The sequence below is a fragment of the Syzygium oleosum genome, unplaced genomic scaffold (genome assembly GCF_021117445.2).
Source record: "Syzygium oleosum isolate NSW1041296 unplaced genomic scaffold, Sole_v2.1 Sole_v2.01, whole genome shotgun sequence".
Taxonomy (NCBI): Eukaryota; Viridiplantae; Streptophyta; class Magnoliopsida; order Myrtales; family Myrtaceae; genus Syzygium; species Syzygium oleosum.
The window spans coordinates 34,061,185-34,088,528 of record NW_026607485.1 but is presented as its reverse complement, the minus strand read 5'-3'; the positions used below and the strand labels follow the sequence as shown (position 1 = coordinate 34,088,528).

General features: G+C 43.3%; 1 protein-coding gene and 1 pseudogene across 1 annotated transcript; both read right to left on the bottom strand.

Moving 5' to 3' along the window:
- Window positions 1-734: 734 nt before the first annotated feature.
- Window positions 735-25,643, bottom strand: LOC115663110 (wall-associated receptor kinase-like 2; annotated as a pseudogene).
- Window positions 21,119-23,381, bottom strand: LOC115681439 (F-box protein At2g02240-like). Its single transcript, XM_030605415.2, has 3 exons — window positions 23,015-23,381; window positions 21,919-22,037; window positions 21,119-21,790 (listed from the first exon to the last, which is right to left on the bottom strand). The coding sequence occupies exons 1-3, from the start codon at window positions 23,291-23,293 to the stop codon at window positions 21,319-21,321; spliced, it is 870 nt and encodes a 289-aa protein (XP_030461275.2). The 5' UTR covers window positions 23,294-23,381; the 3' UTR covers window positions 21,119-21,318.
- Window positions 25,644-27,344: the final 1,701 nt, after the last annotated feature.

The following is a 27,344-nucleotide window of genomic DNA, read 5'->3' as shown; positions in this document are numbered from 1 at the left end:
TTGATGGCTGCTGCAGCCGAAGAGTCCGGAGTAGAGAACGGATGGTGAGAGGTGAGTCATATCCCGGGGTTGCTCCGAATGTCATGAAAGGACTGGCACGAGGCTTGAGGGCCATTGCAGAGGTGTGACCTCTCAGTGTGTAAGCAGAGGAGCGGGATTTCCTGCCCAGTGCCCACATTTAGTTGTTGACAGTGTAAAATTCGGTTACACAGAGAGGGAAAGTGAGCTTATTATGAGAACTAAGGACAGCTTGAAAGTTTTTGTTGATAGTAACTGTTTTGGCACCCATCTTGTGCACATAAACTAAGAAAATCTAGGCAACAAGTGCACTTGCTTGGCCCGTGTAGGAAGTGGTCAGGAAACGTAGGCTAACTAGGAAGCACTGTTTTTCGATTCGCCTACTCCCCAAGGAATCATTTTTCCAGTCATTGCATTTGACTTCGCTCTTTTTAGTTTTTCATTTTATCCCGCAAAAAACATTCTTTCAGTTTATCAAACGCACTGGCATCAACCAGCAAATCAAATAAACACGCATCCGTTGCTTGCAACTAACATGAAAAACTGGAAAAAGAGTTTCTTGTCAACAAAAAAAGAAGGGAGATGACAATCCATAAAAGATACTAATGTTGCCAAACTGCATGTAACTGCTAACTGGATGCTACACATGCTATCTACTAACCTGTCTGGGATAAACAAACGTTGTAGAATGAACGCCAAATGTTCTAGCTTGATGTCTATATAGGGATTGATTCAATCTCAAGTAACACGAATGCGCTATCTATTGATTCTTCATTGGCATCACCAGGTAGTCCATCTTTGAATAGGTAACGACTTTGGTGGGTCTGAGAGAAACTTTGTGACTTCCTTAGTCCTTCAAGCTCCACGGCAACCTCTCTCATGGTAGGTCTCTTTCTCCCATTTAATCTCAAACACCTCATGGCAAGCATTGCCACTGCTAGAACATCCTCCGCCTTTGCTTCATTAGCCACAACAGAATCTAGGATCTCCGACAAATTTTTTCCTTCATTAGCGAGATAAAGCTAGCAACTAGATGTCTCCGTTCATCATCTCCTGAGAAAGATGTCGGCTTCCACCCGGTAAGCAAATCAACTAGCACTACTCCAAAACTATACACGTCACTTTTATCTGTGAACTGACTAGATTAGAAGTATTCCGGGTCCAAATATCCAAAGGTACCTTGCACGGCCGTTGTCAGGTGAGTTTTGTCAGATGGAACTGGCCTTGAGGTACCAAAATCAGAGACTTTTGCAGTATAATTGTCATCCAACAGAATGTTTGAAGGTTTTATGTCTTGGTGATAAATGGGAATTGAAGCTGCAGAATGCATGTATGCCACAGCTCCAGCAACTTCGCATGCGATCCACTACCGGTCTTCCCATGAAAGAGAACAATCTTTGTCCTGCTGATGAATATGCTGGGACAGGGTGCCCTTAGGATTGAACTCGTACACTAGTAAAGGAAGCTTAGTCTCCAAACAACATCCTATCAATTTTACAATGTTCCGATGATTAACCTGTGATAGAACAACCACTTCATTAATAAACTGCTCGATTTGGCCCCTGTCGATGGTCTTCGCCTTCTTCACAGCAACTATGGAACCGTCTGCTAGCATTCCTTTGTAAACCATGCCAAACCCTCCTTGACCAAGAAACCGGCTCTTGCTGTAATTATCTGTTGCTCTTTGCAGATCTTCTTCAGAGAATATTGCTGCTCCACCATCTCTTCCATAAGGTGAGAACTTTTGTTTCAACAGCAAACCACCATTTTGCTTGAACAGTTTCTCCTTGACAATTCTGTCTCTTCGCTTCCTGAGGTATCTGTATAGACAATAGCTGCAAACTGAAAGACACAAGAATCCCATACCAATGCCAGCACCTAATGCAAATAATAAGGCTGTAAGGGAACCGCGAGATAACACATTCTAGTTTTGTCTATTCAAAGTTCTCCTATTAACTCGCCTAACATGAGCAATCCGATTTTACAATCCCTAAATATGGAGCATGTCAGAATACTAACTTGCAAGCTCTCCTAAGTCAGTTTATGTATTGGTTTTTGAATTAGATAATAAAACTGTCTTCTGCATCACTTTTCTCTGGAAGCAAATTCTCAACAAAGCCATCTAAAATATGTAAAATTTTCTGTCTGCAATTTCTTAGTTACTTTGCCAATTCTAAAGGTGTACTGTCACATCACTGCAACACCCTAGTTGTGACACCGTTCGATCACAAAGCATAGCTTAGGAGAGAATAAACCATGGACTTAAAAGATCATGATGCAAATGAAGAAGAAGTAAATAATGAATATTTGCATGAAGCCACAGAAAATGAGATTCATGTTTTGTATTTCAAGCGATAGGCAAGTAAGAATCATCAGAGAGGTCAAGTCAGGCATGCAATTGAGGCCATCTCGGGTCCCACCTTCGGCATAACCATTGGGACAATAACAGAAGGAACTCTTCGAATTCTTTGCGCAGTTAAGGGGAACGAGGATGGGAGTAAAAGGGTATATTATGGAGGTGTCCATCATCATATTTGCCTCCTTGACACTTTGTGTAGCGACGCCATATTGTTCTGCAATTGAATAAATAGTATCTCCCCATTTCACAATGCATATAAGCAAGGATTTAACCCCATCGACCGTCTGATTAGTACTCGGGCATGTGCATCTCAGCGGAACCAGCAGGTGTGCAGCCGCAACAAGATCAGCTTCCGCATAGTAGTTCTCATCAAGTAGAGCCCGGCAAGAAGACAGGCCTTGGTATGTATTGTTCGCTATAGTGAAATATGTCTCGGAATTGGCCAGTGTAAGAGGCATGATGCTGGTATATACTGTAATATTTGAAAAAGTCAAAAAGTCAAAAAGAAGCTACAGTGGACTTCAGTTTATAAAGGGACCGAGAGCTTGCGGGAGAGAGGAAAAGAAGAGAGAAAGGAAGGGAAGAAAGGAAAGAAGAAAAAAAGAATGGGGGGAGAAGGGGAAATTTAGCGTGCTCATGATCCGGACGACTTGCCAAGTCGATTCGACTTCGATTAGCAATGGCCGGTATGTATTCGCACCCCTCGTTCGTTCCATCGGAATAGTTTCGGATTTAGGGCTTGAAATTCGGAATTATTAGAGATTTGTGCGGCGAAATCCGATTTTTAAGTCGTTGAGCTGCGTATATATATAGAATTGATAGTTTATGGTGTTGTGGAGTCGTGAGATTTTACGGATCTTGATTTGGACCTACGGTTTGCCCAATATGAATTTTTGAAGTTGGCCGCACAAGGTAAACAGTGCGCGACCAGTGGGCTTTAGGCCGATTTTCGTCGGTTTTCGGCTCGATTTTGGGACAGCCACATTGGGGCTTTTGTAATACTTGGAACGGGCTTTCTTTTGACTATAAGTTTGCTAGGATCGGAGTTTAATGGAGAAAGTTATGATGCGATCAAGTTTTGCGCTCAAGTTCCGCGTTGCGGACGATTTGGATAATGGCTTTGGATGAGCAATTTGTGGGCGTCTTTGAGTTGTCTTGTCAGCATTTAAGCGTCGTTTAGCCGTTTAGTAATTATCTTGGTATTTTACTTGGTTTTGATGTCGATTCTCGTTCAATTGATAGGATTACGAGATCATCGACGCGTTTAGCCACATTATTTGGTTTTGGGGCATTCCAGGTGAGTGGTGTTATCTCTTCTATTTCTATATACATGTCTTGAAAGCGAAAGGGATTCGATATATTATGAGTTCTGAAATAGCATATTTGTTGCATAAAAGTATGGATCGGGTATCTACTACATTTTGGTATTTGTAAATGGTTTGAAATATGTTTTGAGAATAGTATTGCGAAACGAGATATATAAATATATATTAATTTGTGAATTTGGTTTATGAAATGGGTATGTGAAATGTATTATGATTTAAGAAACGAGTTTTCGAATGATTTGAGAAATAATTTACAAAATGGATTTCTGGTGGTTGAATTGAGTTGTGAAATGCCATATACTTGGTTTGTGAAATGTGTTTAGTTTGACGAAGAAAGATTGTGTTTTGTTTTCTGAAATCAATTAGTGATATTGATTGTGGATTATGAAACTTATTATGGATTTGGTATTGTGGATTATTGGAGGATATGTGTTGGTGTTCAATATCGCTGTGAGCCCATTGAGGGGCTTTGTGGGTATGCGCATACTAGTCTAGGATATCCTTGTGGGCCGAGCCACCGGCTTATAGTAGGTGGAGACCTTGCCAAGGGGGAATCTTGGTCGCCTTATCACGGGGCGAGATACGTGATCATGGTTTGATATTGAGCAATAGATTGGTCGATGGATAGACCATCGATGTGTTTTCTGCTGTGCCAAGGCAAATCCTTGAGAGCGATGGCAATGCGGCTGCGGCTCAAAAAGGATAATATCGGGTCGGGTTGAGGGATGGCAGTGCGGCTGCGCCTCTACCCCGAACGAGCCCTTTTATGATGAGATTAATCAATGGAATAGACCATAAATATGTGAGTTATTGAGATTGGTCAATGGATTGGACCATTGACGTGTGATTTGACGAGATTAATCAATGGACTTGACCATTGATGATTGAATTGTAATGGCGTATCAAATGAATGTTTTCTGGTTTGTATCGAGTTTTGTGAAAAGGAAAAATAACTCATATTTGATATGATATGTATATGATATTGTGGGTTTAAATTATGAGTTTTCGATATTTTTATATATGCATAATGGTTGCTCGATCTGCTTACAAGAGATACGCACTACTTACTGAGCTATCGTTGCTCACCCCCCTCTTTTCCCAATGTTTCAGATTCTTTGTTTAGCAGCCAATAGAGCGAGAGCGATGTCATGGGGACTTTTGGATGATTTGAGGCTGCGTCCTTCAGGTGGAAGGACGGCCGTGTCATCCCCCATCCTGGTAGATTTCGGGGTGTGACATATACTTCCAGAGCAATAGCAGGAAACTGGAACCATGACCAAGTTATCACCAGGTATCTTTTCGGTGGTGGATCTGATGTTGTTGACAGCACTACGTCCAGTGCATCCGAGCCAAGGAGCGAAGCAGTGGTGAGCGGTGAGTAGACCTGTTAAACGGGTGGGTCGGGTCGGGTTTGGGTCGGGTCATAAATGGTCCGATCCAAATTGACCCATTAACCCGTTTATGACCCATTTATTCATAGTGTAAATATCCCGACCCATACCCAACCCGACCCATACCCAACCCATACCCGACCCGACCCATATTGTTAAAACACTTTTATATTTAACCTAATCTAGGAATACTTGTTTCTTATGAATTTTTTTTAAAAAATTATACTGCTAAAACATTTTATGCAATACAAAGTTAGTGAAAAAATTTTATAATTTTTTTTAAAATTGAGGTTCTGTTTGTTTTACGAAAAATGCGACATTTCTAGAAAATATTTTCCATAAAGTCATTATCCAAGAAAATAAAATAAATTTAATATTTTTTTATTTTTTAAATTGAATTTTTAATTAATTTTTATTTTTATTTTTTTCCTTTATTTTTGGCTGATCGTCGGCCGCCGTGGCCGGCGACCGACCACAGGCAAGGAGGAGCTCGCCGGAGGCTGGCGAAGCTCGTTCTCGCCGATCTGGCGAGGCCTCGGCCTCGCCGGCCTCAGGCGAGGCTCTAGCCTCGCCAGATCGGCGAGGCTGAAGCTTCGCCAGGATCAGGCAAGCCTCGAGGTCGCCGGAATCGGGCGAGCCTCGAGGTCGCCGGAATATCCCGACCTAGATATGTCAAAATGGGTCTTAAACCCATATATGACCCATTTAAAAATAAATGGGTCATATATGGGTCACTTTAATTTTAAAGAGTCAACCTTAAATGGGTTTTAAATTTTAAAACTTAAAGATAAATGGGTCTAAATGGGTTGAGTTTGAAACCCATGTCCAACCCACCTACTAGACCCATCCACACACTTTCTCCCTCTTTACAAAAATGTTTTAAAAAAATCGAAATTTAATTTTTTTTCTCTTTTTCTTTTGTTTTTTCTTTTTTCTTTTCTCTTCTTTCTTTTTCTTTTTTTTTATTTCGGCCACGGCGACCGGCCACCGGGGCGGGACGACCTCGCCGGAGGACGGCGAAGCTCGAGCTCGCCGGCCTCGGGCGAGGCTCGAGTTTGCCTGATTCCGGCGACCTCAAGGCTCGCCTGATCCCGGCGAGGCTCCAGCCTCGCCGACCTGTGGCGAGGCTCCAGCCTCGCCGATCTGGCGAGACTCGAGCTCGCCGGCCTCGGGCGAGCTCGAGCTTCGCCGGCCTCGGGCGAGGCTCCACCTCACCAGATCCGGCGAGGTCGAGCTCGCCCGAGGCCGGCGAGCTCGAGTCTCGCTAGATCGGCGAAGCTAGAGCCTCGCCTGAGGCCGGCAAGGCCTCGGCCTCGCCAGATCGGCGAGAACGAGCTTCGCCGGCCTCCGGCGAGCTCGTCCTCGCCTGTGGTCGGTCGCCGGCCACGGCGGCCGGCAATCAGCCAAAAATAAATGAAAAAATAATATTAAAAATTAATTAAAAATTCGATTTAAAAAATAAAAAAAATATTAAATTTTTTTTATTTTCTTGGATAATGACTTTATGGAAAATATTTTCTAGAAATGTCGCATTTTTCGTAAAACAAACAGAACCTCAATTTTAAAAAAAGTTATAAAAATTTTTCACTAGCTTTGTATTGCATAAAATGTTTTAGAAGTATAATTTAAAAAAAAAATCATAAGAAACAAGTATTCCTAGATTAGGTTAAATATAAAAGTGTTTTAGCAATATGGGTCGGGTCGGGTATGGGTTGGGTATGGGTCGGGTCGGGTATGGGTCGGGATATTTACACTATGAATAAATGGGTCATAAACGGGTTAATGGGTCAATTTGGGTCGGACCATTTATGACCCGATCCACCCGTTTAACAAGTCTAGTCATATGTTGAGGTAGACCGAAATGTCACGAAGGACTGGCATACTTGAGGGCTGTTGCAGAGGTAACCTTTCACCTCAGATGATGGGGACGAGCAGTCGAACTGCTTCCCACCAGCATATGGATTTTGACAGTGGCATATGACATAAAACAGAGGGCAGAGTAATAGGATTGGTATCAACATTGAGAGCGAGGACACATCCATGGTTTTGGAATAATTGAGATTTGGCATAAACGTATGTTGCAGTTTTTGTGCAAAGAACCAACCAACCCGTTGATGCGTGTAGCGCAATCACAAACCCAAGTGCAAAGTTGTCGGGGTTGACTGGCCATGGAAGGCCTTTTTCAAGAAATCGTGCATGACTGATGTTACGAGCACTTTATAAGTCCTGCTACACCCCGAATCCAACAAGAATGGGAGATAGCACGGCCATCCTTCTAGCTGGACGCCACCTCAAATCAACCAATAACCTGTTATCAAAATATGTATATGATAAAACAGCAAATTGGTTATAAAATTCGAGTTTCTATCATCTATAAAAAAAAATACGATCAACGTAGAACTCAGCTAACCAACAAGTATTAACTCAGAAACAATACAACTAGCTAAGCTCATACCCAAAATTCCATTACCAACTCTACCTGCTGCTAACTGAGGGACTTGAAAAACATTTACAACGAATGGGATGAACAATAGCCCATTGTGAGTAGTACATGCCTTCTAAGCGGATCAAGCCTCCACAATACACATTTAAGACTCAAGACATAACTTATATATACCAAATCCATAATGCAACAAACTTACAATAATAAAATGAGTTATATCTTACTTCAATATAATTATGTTTATACCAGAAATACTCAATTCATCAATAATATCAAAATAAATATCAATGGTCCAGGCCATTAATAAATCTCATCAATTCACACGTCAATGGTTCATTCCATTGATCAATCTAAAATACACATCACTGATTAATTCCATGCTCAATGTCCAACTCAAGGATCTGGAGGTGGCTCCCACGAAACTTCTGTTTTCATGTAGCACTTAGTCCTTGACCAATGTATATCAATAGTACAAGGCATTAGGGGTGGCTCCCACGGTGTTGCCGTGTAGCACTTAGCCCATGACCAACATATATCAATAGTACAAGACCCTAGAAGTGACTCCCATGAAAATTGCATCATCGTGTAGCACTTAGTACTTGACCAATCCATATCACAAATCAATTCTTCCCACAAAATCAATCCAAAATTCATGTCATAAATCGTTTTCTCAATACCAAACAAATAACCTTTCACAACTAAGCTCAATTGCTCACATCATTTTGGAACTCAATTCATAAACCAAATTCGTACAACAATGCATATATATAGACTTTCACAATACCTTTCATAACATGTTCCTAAAACCATTCACATATAACCAAAGACTAGTAAATGCTCGATCCAAGTTTTTATGCAACATAAATGTCTTCATAACTCATACTATATTTAATCCACACTGCTTTCAAATTATGAGTTTATAAACTCAAAGAAGATATAACACTACTCACCTGGGAATGCCTACGACCAAACAATAAAAATTACCCAAATTATTGAACTCGCAATCCTATCAAATAAGTGAGAAATAACGTCAAAGTCGAGTAAAATCTACATCAGCTACGAATTAGCTAAACTAAGCTTAATTGTTAACGAAACCTTTCCTATGCGCTAACAAAAATCTAATCCAAAGCGGATTTTCAAAACTATCCACAACGTGGAGCTTAAGCGCGAAACTTCACAATTTTGATCCGACAAAACCGTTACTTAAAATTGACTCAACTAAACTAGGAATGCTCACTACGGGTCAACAAAAGATCTCAAGAATGGTCAACCATGGCGAAAAACCACTAACGCAAAGAACGACCACTTGTACGGCAAACGACCACTTGCGTGACAAACTCTCCTCACTAAACTGCATTTTAAGTGAGTTTACAGTAAAAAAGAAAGATCTTTCGAAATACAAGTAAACCCACAACTTGCCTATAACTCAACAACACCCTAAACTATCAATCCCCATAAATGGTCTAAAATCCTTACTGAATGTTGCAAATCGAATTAAATCTAGCTCGGTGAGGCTAGCGTATACGCACCAAATTCCTTCTCTTTTTCCCTTTCTTTTGCTTCTTCTTCTTCTCCTTTCTTTTCTTTCTTTCATTTCTCTCTTTCTTGCCCGTGCCTGTCTCGGCCTTATAAGTAGGGGTGAGCGCGGTTCCAGGGTAGAACCGGAAACCGGAGAACCGGACCCGGTGGGTCCGGTTCGGTTCCAGGTTCCATGGACAGAGGGTCCGGTTCTCGGTTCCCCATTTTTAGGAACCGGATTGGAACCGAGAACCGGAACCAGGAACCGAATCCCTAAAAATTAAAACATAAACTACACATTTGGTATTTAGAAACCCTAATTCCCAAATCCATCATTGTCCCTCCTGCTTCCACTTCTGCCTCGCTCCCGCTTCCGCTTCCACTTCCGCCTCGCTCCCGCTTCGGCTTTCGCCTTGCTCCTCGCTCCCGCTTTCGCCTCGCTCCGCCTTCTTCGCCGCAGGTCTCGTGATCTCTCCACGCGGATTCGCTCCGATTATTCGGGCTCGTCGCCGTCTTCCTCCTCTGAAGCTTGCTCTGGTACGTAACGTTTTCGAACAACCCCTGCCATTCACGCCTTCTCTCTTTGAATTCCCGCCGTTGCTTCTGTTCATCCTTAGCATCGATCGATTGAATTCGGTCACGACAATCGTGCCTGAGTTGCGTGAAATCGTGCTCTTGCGTGCACATTCATCTGGATTCATCGCCTAGTAGAAATGAGACGAGGAACAACGATGAACGGATGACGAAGCTGTTCCGAACTCGAAATTCTAGTCATTCGGTTTCGATATTCAGTCACGATCACGCTCTTGCGCGCGATCGGAAAATGTAGGAAGCGACTGTGTTGTTCTCTGCTTCGATTTAAGTGACGGCATGTTTGATTCTGTGTAGAGTTGCTGTTGTTGGATCGCTGTTATATCAAGAGAAATTGCTCTTTTAACAGATACGTCTAAATCTGTTGTGTGTGTGCGCTTGTCGAGCGCGTACTTGTGCTCGTGAGTTGCTCGATTGCTTGCTCTGAGGAAGTGCTCTCTTTTTCTTATATTTTCATGTGGAAGTGTTGATGTTGACAGTGTAAGTCATTTTCGTAGAGCATGAGAATTGGGGTTTAGAGTTCTTATTAGGAACTTAGACAGAATCAAAATGGATTGGTAAGGGGGATGACTAAGTTGATATCAATTTCTACAGATGAAGCAGAACAAAATTGCAATTAAAAGGCCTTGGAATCAAGTCATTCAATGATGGAAACGCTTCAAACTTAAGAGCTGGTGTTATGATCAGTGGGAATTATTTGATTTATGTGATATTCAAAAAGCAAAGCTACCAAAGATGCAATTTGATTCGATAAAATTGTCTTAAGATATAGCAATCACTTTGTTTCACTTCTGTCGCTTTAAATCATCATTACTTTTGTTGTTGCTGTGAAATATAAATTGTATATTTTGGGCAACTCATGTTTGTTTCCTTCCATACCTCTGTAGGTTGTTATAAATTGCAACATTCTTCTAGAATATGGCTGTCTGCTAGGGGTCTCATCAGTTAGGTGGAGGCCCTGATCTTCACTTCTCTTATTCTCCAAGCAGTGGTAGGTTGAACTGCAGATTTTGGTGCTTGCCCATGGTTTTGTGGGTCTGTTTGTTTTGATTTGAGATTGGTTCTGGGAGTTTGGGCTTGCTGTTCTTGGTGATTCTAGCTGGTTTAAGAGATTTGCTGTTCTTTTTGCCATTTTAAAATTAGAGTGTCCTGCTCTTACAGTTTATACCATGTCCGTGTTTCACATTTTACTAATTGATAAGCCAAGACTGAAAAGATCTTATATGTTTTGGTACTCCTGCAGCGATAAAAGAAACTTATGCCACGTCGAGAAACTCCTTTCATACATCTAGTTCTTGGCTGTACATAGTACTGTGAAGTATATGTGTGCAAACATGTGCCTATTGTCAAATCATTTTTCTGTTTTAACACTTGAAGAAGAATATATGTGCGATCTTGAGCTAAAACAGTGAGATCTTTGGATTGAAAGATATAATCCTTTTGTTCATTTTTGGGTAGTTTTGGCCTGGATTTATGAAAATAAGTAACAGGACCTACACAGGAAGCGCTGTAAGATTGTGCAATGACGTCCTTACATGCACTTGTGCTTGTGCTTGTGCATGTGCGGGCACTTCTGTGTTCTTGCATGTAAGAGAGACAGCGACTGTCCAATGTGGATGTCGTAGTCTACCAAAGTTCTGGTGGAAATTGACTAGCTCCATTCCGTCTAATATGCTTCAAATTAGATGCACCAGTGGAATGCAAGGGTATTATGGGTAGTGATGACAGGTTATCCTCTTGGGACAGCTTATCTTACCTCTTTTTTGTTTGTTGGTTGATATGTGATCATTTTAAGTCTAACATCACCTTCTACTCACAATTTGTTCGAACAATGTGCTTTCATTGTTCATGCCATTTTGGATATTTTCATTATCTTGCTGCTTTCCTCCTCAATAATTGTTGCAATTATAGTTTAGTTCTATCCAGGCATTTGTAAACTTGGCATTATATCCCTTGAATATCACATCAGAGCATTGTGTATGTATCATTCAGATGATCTAATATTGCGTTTATTTTCGTTTTATTTAATTCAAAACAAAATTAAAAAAAAAGAACCTGTTGGAACCTGGAACCAACCCTGGAACCTGTGACAGGGTAGGTTCCAGGTTCCACGTTCCAACGGGTAGGTTCCAGGTTCCTCATTTTGAGGAACCTGTACCCGAGGGTAGATTCCAGGTTCCAAGCGGAATCTACCCGAAACCTGGAACCGCTTACCCCTACTTATAAGGAGCTGAGCTTGCCCTTTCTCTCTTTGTTGACTTTTCAATGCTTTTCCTTTTCTTTTTCTTTTTTTGGCTGCCCTTTTTTTTTGACTTGATAAAAATTCAAATATTACACTTTTATGTCTTTCCCGTGGGTGTCTCGGCCACTCGCACGACGCACGACTCCGTTGCCAGTTTTCGTTGCTTTTGACTCTGCTCTTTAGGTCTTTTCTAGCCCAAAAGTACCCTGCATCACATCAATCACATTTTTACGATTTATAGAAGCTAAAAGAAATCGGTTTCGTTTTTTCGCATGTAACTCCAAGAATGGAACATTCCTGGGTCAAGGAAAGACAAAATGGCTGTTGGAGTTGGAAGATGACTACGGAATCATTTTGCAGATGTTTTAAAAAGGGACTAGTAGCAATATCTGAGTGTGCCTGTGCGCGCACAAGTTCGTACAGAATAAGGCACTTCGGCTCTTTAATTGGCTTAATCTTCTAATCATGAGCTGTGACGATTAACCAATTCTATTAGTATTACTGTTATATCATGTTTTGAGTTTGAACCATTTACGAAACTCGACCCGGTTAGATAAATATCCAAGTGTAACCGCACAAAGAAATTCAAGAAAGGGAGCTTGTGTTACGGTTAAAACAAAAGGAGAAAAATCTCTCATGGACTAAAAGACATAATAAGGGGCACACTTATTATATAATATCTATTTCACTTGTGGAGGCAAAAAGGCCATACATAGACAGAGAAAAAAACCCAAAAAGCTAAGTTTTGTTTCATTATTCCCCAGCCTGCAGCGGCCGCAAATAGGCGAAATAAAGGAGGAGTCGTGGGTTTTCTCTCTCAGCTCTTGATAAGGCCGCCAGTGGGCTCGTTGAACGGAAGCCGCACGCGCAATGAAGAGATTTCGAGTGGCCGCTCCCTGAACTCCTCAAAGCTGTGAGTTGAGTTTTCTTTTGCTTGGTCGTGGGCAGAGCTTAAATACAATTACCACAACACGAGATATAGCACCATAACAGAAAAATGATGCTGACGACCTACCGTCCAAGCAGATAAATTGTTCCCAAGCTGCATGAAGAACAGTAAAGCAAAGGAGAATTTTTTGCCAAAAATGGACCGGGGACAGGTCTCAGCTATCAGCAAGGGGGAGCTCACGTGGAGTTCACCAAATTTGACGGTCCAGATCAACACGGTCCATCACATATAGATCAACTCTTTGGAAAAGGTTTTGGTGGACATTGACCATCCTATTTTGTTCGAGTTTAGTTCAGTTCATCAGTCTTCAACTTGTCTTGCAATTCTATCATCCCTTTGCTTAAGGCATTCGCTCAACATATCAAGGAGCATTAGCCTCCCCCCAACTAATGCTTTTCCTGCTTAGATTAAAGCCAAAATAGCTCTCCGGTACACTTTCTGATTCGGTAAGGAACTATTAAAAATTGATAAAGAAACATTACCGGATCAACAACAACAAAGGAAAAAATTACTCAATTGACAGGATATGCACCTTACTCGTGATCCCTGCATGAAGTCAAAAACCATGCATATGCTAAACCCTGTTTCACACTTTCATTTGCCATCCTTAGGCCTAATATCGATGGCTTCCACGACTAAGCCAGCCTTCTAATTACCGCCCGTCGTCTCCATGACATGCATTTCACCCTCCCCATCTTCTCCTTCCCTCGTGAAGAACACACCTGACCCGATATCTGCCTTCCATCCCCCGTCTCTTTCAGATAGTTCCTATTTCCATCGCTAGCTGTACGTGTCGGCGGCCCCCCATTGCAGTCCTCATCGAATAGTGCGAAACGCGCCGGTAAAATCTAGAAAAAACCAATGCGCTTAAACCTTGGCCTGGACTGCCACCCGCACATGTTGTCACCCAATAAATAAACAGAGCGCTCATACTTGCCTGCTTCATCACCAGCAAATCCAGCATCAACCTCAAGGGCCTGGAATTGGAGTTCATATGCTGTCGGGGTGGATTCGAATACCAAGTATGGCAGAGGACTTCAAGTCGTTGAAAGCCAAGTTTAGCCTATGAAGATAGTCCAGTTTAAAAACGCTTGACAAACTGTTGATACTGCAAGAGATGACTGCTCGCTCAAATCAAGAACAATGACATTTCCGTCCTCGTCACACGTCACGCCGGTCCAAGAGTGAGTGTTGTTTCCTCGTGACCAGCTTGGATGTGCAGTTGCGTTGATGTGAGGCTATCTAATCAAATGGAGCAACAAGAGTTCTTGGTCGCCGAGACATCAGCCAGAAGCCAATATCATGTGCGTCATGTGTGCCAAAGAAATTGGACCACATGGTTATGAAGAGAGGCCATCTCGTTGAAAGTGACTTCACTACTCTTGTGAAATTGATATTGCTGATGCACAAGAAGCTTCTCTGTCCTCAATAGATTGAGAGACAGCGAATTTGCGATCAAGAGGCATGCGCTGTATGCTTTCTGCAGCAAAGTATATGCTGCGACTGTGAGTGTAATTTGACTTCAACGGAAAACTTAATTTCAAGTGTACCAAACTGAGCTTGGTCTAATCTCTTGTAAAATCTTTAATCTCTAACCCATATGTTCAATCGTCTTCTGTTGACTGTGTTTTAACTTGAGATTGCAAAATTCTCATTGCAAACGAGGCATGAAGCCGCCAAATTTCACAGGGATTCTGAGAATCGTGTCAGAAAACAGGACAACTTGATTGTTATCAACAGTGATGCATCTTCTGAAGAAACCATATCTGATGATTTAGGATCTCTGACAATAACGGTATCTCTCCTTGCAATAGTCACAGACTTTCTAACTGCCATCATCAGAGTCAATAACGGTACAGGAAAAGGGTTACCTCCTCCAATCAGGCATGCAGTTTTGCTGGACAGAATTAGCAGAGAGATTTGATGGCTACCTATCACGAGAACCAGCTTGCAAGGAAACGTCTTTCGGTCAGGCATGCAATTGAGGCCATTTCGGCACCCTTCTTTGGCATATTCATTGGGACAATAACAGAAGGAATTCTTGGAATTTTATGCACAATTTAGAGGAATGAGGATGGGATTAAAAGGGTATAGTACAGAGGTGTTCATCATCATATTTGCCTCCATAACGCTTTGCGCGGTGACACTGAAGCTTTCCGTATTTGAATCCACAGAATTGCCCCATGTCACCAAATACATAAGCAAGGATTTAACCCCATTAACTGTCTCATTAGTACTCGGGCATGCGCATCTTAGTGGAACCAGCAGCTGTACACCTACACCAAGATACTCACCAGTATAGTAGTTCTGATCAGTTAGAGCCTGGCAAGTGAACAGGCCTCGGAATATATCATTGGCTATGGTGAAAAAGGTGTCACCCGTCGCCACAGTGTAAGAGGCCTGATGCGAGTAAATACTTCCAGTGCAATGGCAAGCAACTGGAACTATGACCAAGTTATCATAAGGTATCTTTTTGGCAGTGGATTTGATGTTGTTGCTAATGGCTATGTCCAACAGGTCTGAGCCGAGCAGCGAAGCGATGGTGAGTTGTATAGTGAGGTAGATTGAAAGTCAGGAAGGACTGGCATTGAGTTTGAGGGACATTGCATTGAGTTAGATCATGTGGATGAGCAGTTAAGCTGCTTGTTGTCAACATATGGATGTTGACAGTATAGGATATGTGAATAAAGTAAGAGAAATAGGATCGATGTTAAGGTTGAGAGGGAGGACAGATCCATGGTCTTGGAATAACTGAGGTATGGCATGCGCATACTCTTGTATGCAAAGAACCAACAACTATGTTGACGAAAACACCAAGTGCAAAGTTGCCGTGGTCGATTCAAAAACTACAAGAGTTCCATCAAATCTAGAAGCCACTCATCGAGCGGTAAGGGTGGCAGTAAACTTGCGGCATTGACAGTGGCAGTGGTGCCATTTCAACGTAATAGAAAACCTGAAAAACTGTCCGGCATTGCTCCGGAAAAGGTTTCATGTGATTGTTGATTTATTATGTGCTCCTGTGTTTATGCATCCTTTGTTGAAGTACGACTTCCTTCCATTTTGTTAGTATACGTGAAATGCTCATTAAGATCCAAAGAGAACAATTTCTCCCTTCATCCTTCGGAAGGTTTACATTATTGAGGGCGCCATAAATGGATTAAGTATGGTTGTCTCAGATTTGAGCACGCTCCACTCTCGTGAAGAAAACCAGGTTTTTTTTTTATTTCAGCAGACAGGCACTTGGCCCTTCCGTTTCCAACATAAAACGAAAACTAGAAGAAAACTAGGAACTTAACAAGGAGAAGCAAGCAGAGTTTTCATGGTTGAACTTGACCGGCAGATGAAAATCGCTTCCAAGACAGTTCACCAATCCTGCAAGGTAAGGCTCCTACAGTTTTTGAGTCTGCTACAACGTGCTTTCATACAGCTAGTTAACGAGATTATTTAAGCCCAGTCATTGGCTTTGACTCTGCTTTTCCAAGTCTTTCTTTTATTCCGGAAGAGACGTACAGGCACCAGCACACCACAGAAAAGAATTGCATTCATATATTTTCAATGGAGTCATAAATTCCAGTCGAAAACAACAGAGGTGGTTGGAGTGCGAAGATGAGGAACCATTTTGCAGATGATTTAAAAAGGACCAATCAGAGTATTTGAGCGTGTCTGTGTGAGTTTGTGGAAGTCTACATCTTAAGTTCCAACATTTCCACAGAAGGCATCGCTCCATGACAATATTATGCTTTCCCCACTTACATTAAAGTTGGATAGAGATCACAAGAATGCTTTCTGATTTGGGTAGAAAGCTACTGAAAAAACGATAAAAGAACATTGAAGAGAAAAGGCTATTAAACAAGGGATGGACGGTACATACAAACTTACTGATGCCCTGCATGAAGGCACTCTTATATCCCCTCTTTGGGCCTAATTTCGATCCCTTCCACAATCAGCCCATTCTTCCACTTACCCCCGTTCGTCTCCGTGATGTCGAATATCTAAATTCGATCCTATCAACGATGCAAGAAAAGTAATGAAAATTCGCACAACATAAGAATTTACGTGGTTCAGCAGGGGAGATGTTCCGCCTACCTACGTCCACGGGAAGATGAGATCTGTTTCACTAATAACGTAGAAAAGTGTACAGCCGCTCTTTCTCACTCCCTCCCTCTTTATCTAGAGACCTGTTTCGCCCTAAATATATAGCGAAACCCTACATGGCACAAATTACAAAATTGCCTACATAGCCTAAAACATTTAACTTTCCCATAGAGATCCTTCTATAACTGAACATAAAATGCCTGCAGCGGCAGGTATTGCCCCGCCCGGCATGGGCGGCCCCGGACCCCCGCCCGCTCACCGGGAGCGGGACCCCGTCTTTGTCCGGTCGTCGGGGGGCCTTTCGGAACCGCCTCATAATCTCTTGGATAACAGAATACAAGACATCAACCTCAACACATAACACTCATTTGGACCTTCCCATCTTCTCCTTCCTTTGTCAAGAACTCACCCAACTCTATCTCTAACCACCCATCTCGTCTCTCCTTAGGATAGTTCTCATTCCCCTCGGCAGGCGCATGCGTCGGCAACCTGCCGATGCGCCTAAATCTCCGCTTGGTCCGCCGTCCGCTTGTGTTGCTCCCTCTGGATAAGTAAACTAAGCGCTCACGCTTACCCGCTTTATCACCAGCAAATCCAGCTCCAACCTCAACAGACTGGAATTCAAATCCAAAAGACGTTGGGGTAAGTTTGAATACCGAGTACGCTGCATAACGGGTTCCAGGTGACAGCATGCAAGAACTAATCGTGTCTCTGATTCCGAAAATTACCTTTGAGGGAAAATTACCAAAAAAGTCCTAAACCTTTTGCAATTGTGCCAATTCAGTCCTAAACCTTTTTTTTTTGCCATTTCAGTCTTAAACCTTTTGCAATTGTGCCAATTCAGTCCATCATACCATTTTTGGCCGGCCGGCACTGACGTTGCATTATTTTAATATTTTTTTTCCTTCTTTCTCCTGGCCGGAGGCTCGCCGGTGAGGTCACCTCGCCGGCCATGGCGAGGCCGACCTTGCCGGCCATGGGCGAGGTCAAGCTCGCCCGTAACCGGCGAGCTCGCCTAGCGCCTCGCCCCATGGCCGGGCGAGGTCGAGGCTCGCCAACGACGGCGAGGCCTCGCCGGATCCGGGGCGAGGCCTCGCCGTCGCCAGGGCAAGCTCGACCTCGCCCGGCCATGGCGAGGTCTCGCCAGATCTGGGCGAGGCCTCGCCAGATCTCGGCGAGGCCTCGCCCAGATCTGGCGAGACCTCGCTCATGGCCGGTGAGCTCGACCTCGCCCATGGCCGGCGAGGTCACCTTGCCGACCAGGGGGAAAAAGGAACCAAAAAAAAAAATTTATTAAAATAATGCCACGTCAACCGGCCGGTGCCGGCGAGCGCCGGCTGGCGTCCACGTCAGCGCCGGCCAGCCAAAAGTGGCCGGATGGACTGAATTGGCACAATTACAAAAGGTTTAGGACTGAAATGGCAAAAAAAAAAGGTTTAGGACTGAATTGGCACAATTGCAAAAGGTTTAAGATTTTTTTGGTAATTTTCCCACTATTTGATGGTGCCAAAGTTAATGGGGGTAATGTCTAACTTTTAAAAGTTCAGGGGCCAATGTACAATGTTGACAGAGTTCGGGAGGGATTCGAGCAATTAACCAAAAAAAAAAGTAGCCTCGCTTCGAACTGCGAAAACAGATTAAAAGGTAGCAGACAGTCTAAAAACAATATGCAGATCACCTCTAAATATACGATGAATCGATGTTCATCAAGCTACCATATCAATTGGGGTGATATTTGCTTATGCTCCTGACACTATATATTGAGTGATTCGATATATATCTATCCACTCTTTGCTCCACCCACCATATGAATCTTGTCAATTTCAGATGAAAGAGCCTTCTTTCTTCTTCGCCCTTCATTTATCACCATGAGTTGGGTTCATAAGATTCAATCGACCTTTCACATTCGGATCGTGGGTGTGTGCAAAAGAAGGAATGTCCAATGTAAAGCCGCTGCACAATCATTATATGTAAGCCAAGAGTTGGGGTTCAGGTAGGAAGAAGAGGCCAAGAAACATGTGGCTGATGACACCGTCCTTCCTTCAGTTCAGCTATTTGGACAAAGAAAGAACCAATTTTTTGCCGGCCAAGCTCGTCAGTGTTTCGAAACATGCAGGCGACAGCACATCACGCGAATCACATAAGGAACAGTACTAAGTGTGGTGTGCAACATGGCGTGTGTAAGAAAATGAAATAATTTCTCACTCGAGTGTTTTCTTTAGTATTGGATGCATTATTTTGCATTATCGAATGTTACTCTCTCACGTTGCAATAGTCACAGACTTTCTGATTGCCATCATCAGAGCCAATAGCAGGACACGAATTAAGCAACCTCTTCCAATCAGGCATGAAGTGTTGCTGTACAGATTTAGCGGAGAGATTTGATGACTACCTATCACGAGAATCAGCTTGAAAGGAAACTGCTTCCGGTCAGGCATGCAATTGAGGTCATTTCCAGTCCCACCTTCAGCATATCTATTGGGACAATAGCAGAAGTTACTCTTGGAATCTTTTGCACAAGTAAGGGGACTGAGAATGCGTGTTAAAGGGTATATTAGAGAGGGGTCCGTCATCATATTTGCCTCCATAACACTTTGCACAGTGACACCAAAGCTTTCGATAATTGAATCCACAGAATCTCCCCACGTCACCAAATATGTAAGCAAGGATTTAACCCCATTAGCTGTCTCGTGGGTACTTGGGCATGCGCATCTTAGTGGAACCATCAGCTTTGCAGCTACAACAAGATCCTCACCTGTATAAAAGTTTTGATCAAGTAGAGCCTGGCAAGAGGACAGGCCTTGGAATGTATCATTGGCTATGGTGAAATAGGCGTCCCCCTCGGCCACAGTGTAAGAGGCCTGGTGCAAAGTAAATACTTCCAGTGCAATAGCGAGAAACTGGAACTACGACCAAGTTGCCATAACTTATCTTCTCGGCAGTGGATTTGATGTTGTGGATTGTGGCTATGTCCAAGGGGTCTGAGCCAAGCAGCGGAGCAATGTCAAGCGGTGAGTTGTACAGTGAGCTAGATTAAAAGGTCACAAAAGGACCGGCATCGAGTTTGAGGGACATTGTAGTGGTAACCTTTCGGTTCAGATAATGTGGATGAGCAGTTAAGCTGCTTATCGTCAACATATGGATGTTGACTGTAGAATATGTGAATAAACAGAGGTAAGAGAATAGGATCGGAGTCGAGATTAAGAGGGAGCCCAGATCCATGATTTTGGAATAACTGAGGTATGGCATGCGTATAGTTGCCACTCTTGGATGCAAAGAGCCAACCACTATGTTGACGAAAACAACAAGTGCAAAGTTGCCGTGGTTGATTTGAAAACTACAAGAGTTCCATCAAATCTAGAAGCCACTCATCCAGCGGTAAAGGTGGCGATAAACTTGCGGCATTGACTGTTGACAGTGGCAGTGGTGCCGTTTTCAACGTAATAGCAGACCTGAAGAACTGTCCAGCATTGCTCCGGAACAGGTTTCCATGTGATTATTGATTTATTATGTGCCGAAGTACGACTTGCTTCCATTTTGTTAGTATACGTGAAATGCTCATTAAGATCCAAAGAGAATAATTTCTCCCTTAATCCTTTGGAAGGTTTACATTATTGGCGGAGCCATGAATGGATTAAGTATGGTTGTCTCAGATTTGAGCACACTCCACCCTCATGAAGAAAACCAGGTTTTTCTGTTTTTTGGTTCAGACAACGGCACTGGGCCCTTTCGTTTCCAACAAAAAGCATAAACTATAAGAAAACTAGGAACTTAACAAGGAGAAGTAACCAGAGTTTTCATGGTTGAACTTGACTGGCAGACGAAAATCGCTTCCAAGACAGTTCACCAATCCTGCAAGGTAGGGCTCCTACAATTCTTATGAGTCTGCCACAACGTGCTTTCATTCAGCTAGTTAACAAGAAATTATTTTACCCCCGTCATTGGCTTTGACTCTGCTTTTCCAAGTCTTTCTTTTATCCCGGAAGAGACGCGCAGGCACCAGCACACCACACAAACGAATTGCATTCATATAATTTCAAAGGAGTCATAAATTCCCGTCGGCACCAGCAGAGGTGGTTGGAGTGGGAAGACGAGGAACCATTTTGCAGATGTTGTGAAAGGAACCAATCGCAGTATTTGAGTGTGTCTGAGCAAGTTTGTGGAAGTCTACATCTTAAGTTCCAACATTTCCACATAAGGCATCGCTCCATGACAATATTATGCTTTCCCCACTTACATTAAAGTCGGATATAGATCACAAGAGCGCTTTCTGATTTGGGTAGAAAGCTACTGAAAAAGCGATAAAAGGACATTGAAGAGAAAAAGCTATTAAACAAGGGACGGACGGTACATACAAACTTACTGATGCCCTGCATAAAGGGCACTCTTATATCCCCGCTTTGGGCCTAATTTCGATCCCTTCCACAATCAGCCCTTTCTTCCACTTACCCCCCTTCGTCTCCATGACGCTCATTTGGACCTTCCCATCTTCTCCTTCCTTTGTCAAGAACTCGCCCAACTCTATCTCTGACCACCCATCTGGTCTCTCTTTAGGATAGTTCCCATTACCCTCAGCAGGTGCATACGTTGGCGGCATCGATCTAAGTCTCCGCCTGGTCCGCCGTCTGCCCGTGTTGCTCTCTCCAGATAAGTAAACAAAACGCTCACGCTTGCCCGCTTCATCACCAGCAAATCCAGCTCCAACCTCAACAGACTGGAATTCAAATCCATAAGACCATCTGGCAAATTTGAATACCAAGTACGCTGCATAACGGGTTCCAGGCGACAGCATGCAAGAACTAATCATGCCTTTGATTTCGAGCCAGCATACATCGATGAGCTCAGCCACTTCTGCAAACCTGTTCATTCACAAGGACATGATCATCACCTTGAGGGAGAAACAACAGAGTTCATTTTGGGACACACAAATTAATGCCACGCCCATTTTCTTCATGAAGGTGAGAGAGTGGAGGAAATAACGTATTACCTGGAGTTGGGCATGCAAGTCCATGACCAGTAAATCGGAGTATCACCCCATATTATAGACAGGGCCCTCGCTGAAAGCATGATACATTTCTTCCCACTGTGCCTGTCCAGCGAAAAGCTCTGCAGAGCATGTTAGATTCACATAAGCAACAAGAAGCCGGACCGAGGTCGTTTTGAGAAAAAAAAAATACTGTTCCAGCAAATATAGTATGCGCAAAGCAATAAAGCTTAGCACTTATTCCACCATCTGCTGCCCCCTATGCACTTACCGACTATGCAGACAGAAAAACTAATCACCGCGACAAAAACCAAAATCAAGAGGAAATATCTACATTATCCAAGTTTTGTGGCTACTATTCGATGGTGCCAAAGTAAATGGGGGTAATGTCTAACTTTTAAAAGTTCAGGGGGGGCCAATGTACAATGTCGACAGAGTTCGGGAGGGATTCGAGCAATTAACCGAAAACAAAAGTAGCCACACTCCGAACTGCGAACACAGATTAAAAGGTAGCAGACAGTCCAAAAACAATATATACAGATCACCCCTAAACATACGATGAATTGATGGTCATCAAGCTACCATATCATTTGGGGTGATATTTGCTTATGCTCCTGACACTATATATTGAGTGATTCAATATTTATCTATCCACTCTTTGCTCCACCCACCATATGAATCTTGTCAATTTCAGATGAAAGAGCCATTCTTTCTTCCTCACCCATCATTTATCACCCTTTTATTTTGTGGATGTAAACCGTGAGTTGGGTTCATAAGATTCAATCGACCTTTCCCATTCGGATCGTGGGTGTGTGCAAAACAAGGAATGTCCAATGTAAAGCCGCTGCACAATCATTATGTAAGCCATGAGCTGGGGTTCAAGCAGGAAGAAGAGGCCAAGAAACATGTGGCCGATGACACCGTCCGTCCTTCAGTTCAGCTATTCGGACAAAGAAAGAACCAATTTTTTGCCGGCCAAACTCGGCAGTGTTTCGAAACGTGCAGGCGACAGCACATCACACGAATCACATAAGGAACAGTCATCGCACATCACCAGAAAAAGAACAAGATAGAGGCGGTGGGAGAGAGAGAGACTTACCATCTTGCCGTCGCCGGCGAGGACCGGGTCGTCGCAGAGGCTGAAGTAGAGCTCCTTCAGCGACGGAGCGCTCCGGTGGACCATCGAGCGGTACTCCGGCGGCAGGAACGAGGCCCAGACCGCGTCGGAGTCGCACGCCGACCTGAAGACCGACGAGACGGACGCGAGCCTGCACGCGTCGGGTGGGCTCGTGAAGGAGACGGCGCTCGCGATGCACCCTTCGGGCAGCGCCGAGAAGTCGGGACAGCCTCGACCCTCCGTCGCTCCGGCCACCGCCATGGGAAGGGAACTCCAAGAAATGGGTGTGGCCGGAAACGGCTTAAAGGCGACAACTTTCGGCGAGACGACGGCGATTCTCAGCGTGATTCGTTGTGTGTATATAGAGGCAGAGAGAGAGAGAAGGGGGGCGTGGGTAGGCGTGAATGGATGGTGAAATCTTTGAGGTTAAGGCTTGTTGAATATAATGGAAAAGACAAGAGGAAATAGGAATAAAATTTTATAAAATGCATACACTTTGGCTTTAATTACAAAAAGCGCAACTTTAGGTGTTGTCCAAATTCAACTTTTTTTTGTCTTAAAAGCACAAACTTTTATTTTAAACCCAAATCTGCCCTAGGTTGATTTTCTGTCCAAATGTTGACAATTTTTTCCAACTTGTCATCCACGTGTCTATCTTCTTTTCCCACGTCAGCTTGGGTTGACTGTTTCTTTCTTTCTTTTTTGTTTTTTCATTCTCTTCTCCTTTCACTTTCCGCCATGGACAACGAGAGCACCATCAAGAAAACAGAGAAAGCCCAGGTGCTGCCACACGCCGGTCATCGCCGCAACAGCTTGCGTGCACGTTGCCACGACTTCCTCGTCACCTCGTCGTTATTGTAAGCCCAGACGCTTCCATTTGCCGAGCCTCCACCCCCTCTATTTGTCGGTGGATAGTTGAATTTGGGATCGGGATGTCGGATCCAACGCCGCCACGCCTGCATTTGGAGTCGCGGCGGTCGCCCAAGGCCGCGACACCATCGTCGCTTTCAATCTTCACATTGCGACCTCTCCGTCTATCTCTGCGTTGGTCATCATTTGGGCCAAAATCTTCCCTTTTCTCTGTTTCTAATGAAACTCTAGCACTAAAATGGCGACCGGAGGTAGCGGATCGGAGAAGGTGAAGCGAATTTTCCAGCATTTGATGGGAACCGTGATGGAGGGCTCAACGGGGAGCAAATGGTGGTGCTCGCGGTGGCCGTGAACCCGAGGGTCAAGTTCAAGACCTAGGGCGAGTGCATTGACGGCGAGAAGGGGCTCACCTATGAGGGCTTGTTGAGGACCTACGATAACGGCACCGGCGACGTGGACCGCTACTTCAACGTGCTTGGGCCTCGAGCTCAATCCGCCGACGCCAAGAACAAGGAAGTGAGGTCGGGCTCGGACAGTGTCGTCGTCGATTGTTGACGAGAGGGCAATGGAGATGCGAGAAGAAGCGAGAGGACAAGAACTTGGGCTGGTGTCGCCTAACCATGGGGTGGCGTTTGCGGATGATTTGGAGATTTAGGTGAAGAGGTTGAAGGCGAAGGATGAAGAAGGTGAATGGCGGAAAGTGAAAGGGAGAAGAGAATGAAAAAAAAAAAGAAAGAAAGAAACAGTCAACCCAAGCTGACGTGGGAAAAGAAGATAGACACGTGGATGACAAGTTGGAAAAAATTGTCAACATTTGGACAGAAAATCAACCTAGGGCAGATTTGGGTTTAAAATAAAAGTTTGTGGTTTTTATGAGACAAAAAAAAAGTTTAGGTAGATTTGGGACAACACCTAAAGTTTGGGGTTTTTAGGGAATTAGGCCCACTTTAAATGTATATACTTGTAAATAGAGGTTAACCCAAGATTATATGTTGCCGAGAATGATCATTTCTTATCAGAGAAGTAAAATGAAAAGGGTAACTTCACGCCATTTTTGGGTCCTGTTAACGAGTGTCAAGAGAGACACTGATTAACTTGATAATGGGATATTGTGATTTTTTTTCGATACTTAATTACACGTTCCTCGAGAGAGGTGGAGTAGTGCAAAATTGCAATCTTTCCTTAAAAAGGTTTTTTTTTTACAAGTGCCCACACGGGGCACTATTAACAATTTTCTTTTACTGACGATAGAAATGTTAAATTGATTTCTGAAATGCCATGGCAATATAAAAAACGCGCCCTCATTTTTACACAGCCATATCCTCAGCTTTTAAGATCTGTAATTTGCATCTCTGGACAAAAACCAAAAGATCAAGTGGCCACGTGCAAGTAAATCCTTCCGGTGCAACAGCAAGGAACTGGAACTATGACCAAGTTGTCTTAAGGTACTTCTTCGGCAGTGGATTTGATGTTGTTTTATGGTGGCTTTGTCCAAGGCATCTGAGTCGAGCAGTGAAGCGATGGTGTGCGGTGAGTTGTATGGGGAGGTAGATCAAAAGGTCAAGAAAGACTGGCATTGAGTTTGAGGGACAATGCAGAGGTACCCTTTCGCTTTAGATATTGTGGTTGAGCAGTCAAGCTGCTTATTGTCAATATATGGATGTTGACAGTAAGATATGTGATTAAACAGATATAAGAGTAATAGGATTGGTGTTAAGATTGACAGGAAGGACAGATCCATAGTTGCAACTTTTGTACGCAAAAGGCCAACCGCTTTGTTTTTTTTTGGGTCAAAAACCACTATGTTGATAAAAGCACTAGTGCTTTTAGAATCCCAGCAACTTTTGCACTCTGGTGCTTTTAGAACCACAACGTTGATGAAAACACCACGTGGAAAGTTGCCGCAGTTTTTGTTTTTTTTCTTTTGTATCTATCCTATAACTCTCTCCTCTTTCTCTCAAAGCGTGAAAATCGGATCTCATATTTAAAATTAAAATGTCCTCGCTCCACTAATTCCCTTACCACGGCATGCCCGATGGGTGAAAGTTGTCGTGGTTGACTCGTAGTAGACTAACACCTTTTAAGACCATTAAAAGCGCTGGATGAATTGCGGTGTTGTCTGTTGAGGGTAACATTTGGTGCCGTTTTCCACGAAATAGCAAACCTGAAGAACTTTCCAAGCATTGCTGTGGAGCAGGTTTTCACGTGATTGTTAATTTATCATGCGCTCCTGTCTTTATGCTTTGCTTTGCTGAAGTACAACTTCCTTCCCCTCTTTAGTATACTTGAAATGCTTAGAGAGAGGTGGTTGGAGTGGGAAGATGAGGAATCGTTCTGCAGATGTTCTAAAAGCAACTAATCACAGTGTTCGAGCGTCTCTGTGAGTTCGCGGAACCATACATCTAAGTTTCATCATTTCTGCAGTGGGCATCGAGCGTTCGCTCACCAAATCAAAGAACCATTCGCTGCTTTCCCCACTTACATTAAGTCAATATAGATCACAAGTTCTGATCGGTGGAAAGCTACTAAATATTGATAAAGGAACATGGAAAGAACAACAGCAAAAACAGAGAAAAAAAGCCATTATTCAAGGGACGGACAGCACTAGAAGTGAGCGGTTCCACGTTCCTTATAGGTTCCACCTAAAACCCAAAATCCATCCGTCGGAAGAGGTTTTTTATGTTTTGGAACATGGAACCTACCCTACTTATTTTAGAACTTACCTTGTCACAGATTTCGGGATCGGTTCCAAGGTCTAGTCAGGTTCCACCTATATTCATAATTGAATGATTACAGTGAATCATCATATTTAATGACTACCATTTACTACTGTAGTCCACTCACCACAACTTATATTTAAACACATGAATAATATAAAACATTAACAAGGTAAAAGTCTCAATCATTGATATCACCGAAAATAAAAGCTCAAACTAGTAGTTTCAGATTACACACTCATTATCGGACGCCATGGAATACTAAGACATTGAACAAGAAAAACACAAAGACTTATTCTAAATTCAGGTTCCAGGTTCCTAGAACCTTCCCATCGGAACTAGTTTTCCAATTTTTGGAATCTGAATGCCTACCTTAAAATCTAGAACCGGACTAGTTTTCCCCGATTCAGATCTTTGATTCTCGGTTCTACCCTAAAATCATGTTCGCCCTAGATGGCACACACAAACTTCCTGATGCCCTGCGTAAAGGCACTTTCATATCCCCTCTTTGGGCCTAATTTCGATCCTTTCCACAATCAGCCTGGTCTTCCAGTTACCCCCCTTTCGTCTCCATGACAGTCACTTCAACCTCCCCATCTTCTCCTTCCTTCGTCAAGAGCTCACCCAAATAACTCTAACCCTGACCACCCATCTCGTCTCTCTTTTGGATAGTTCCCACTCCCCTCGGCAGGTGTACGCGTCGGCGCCGTCACAATCGCCGTCAA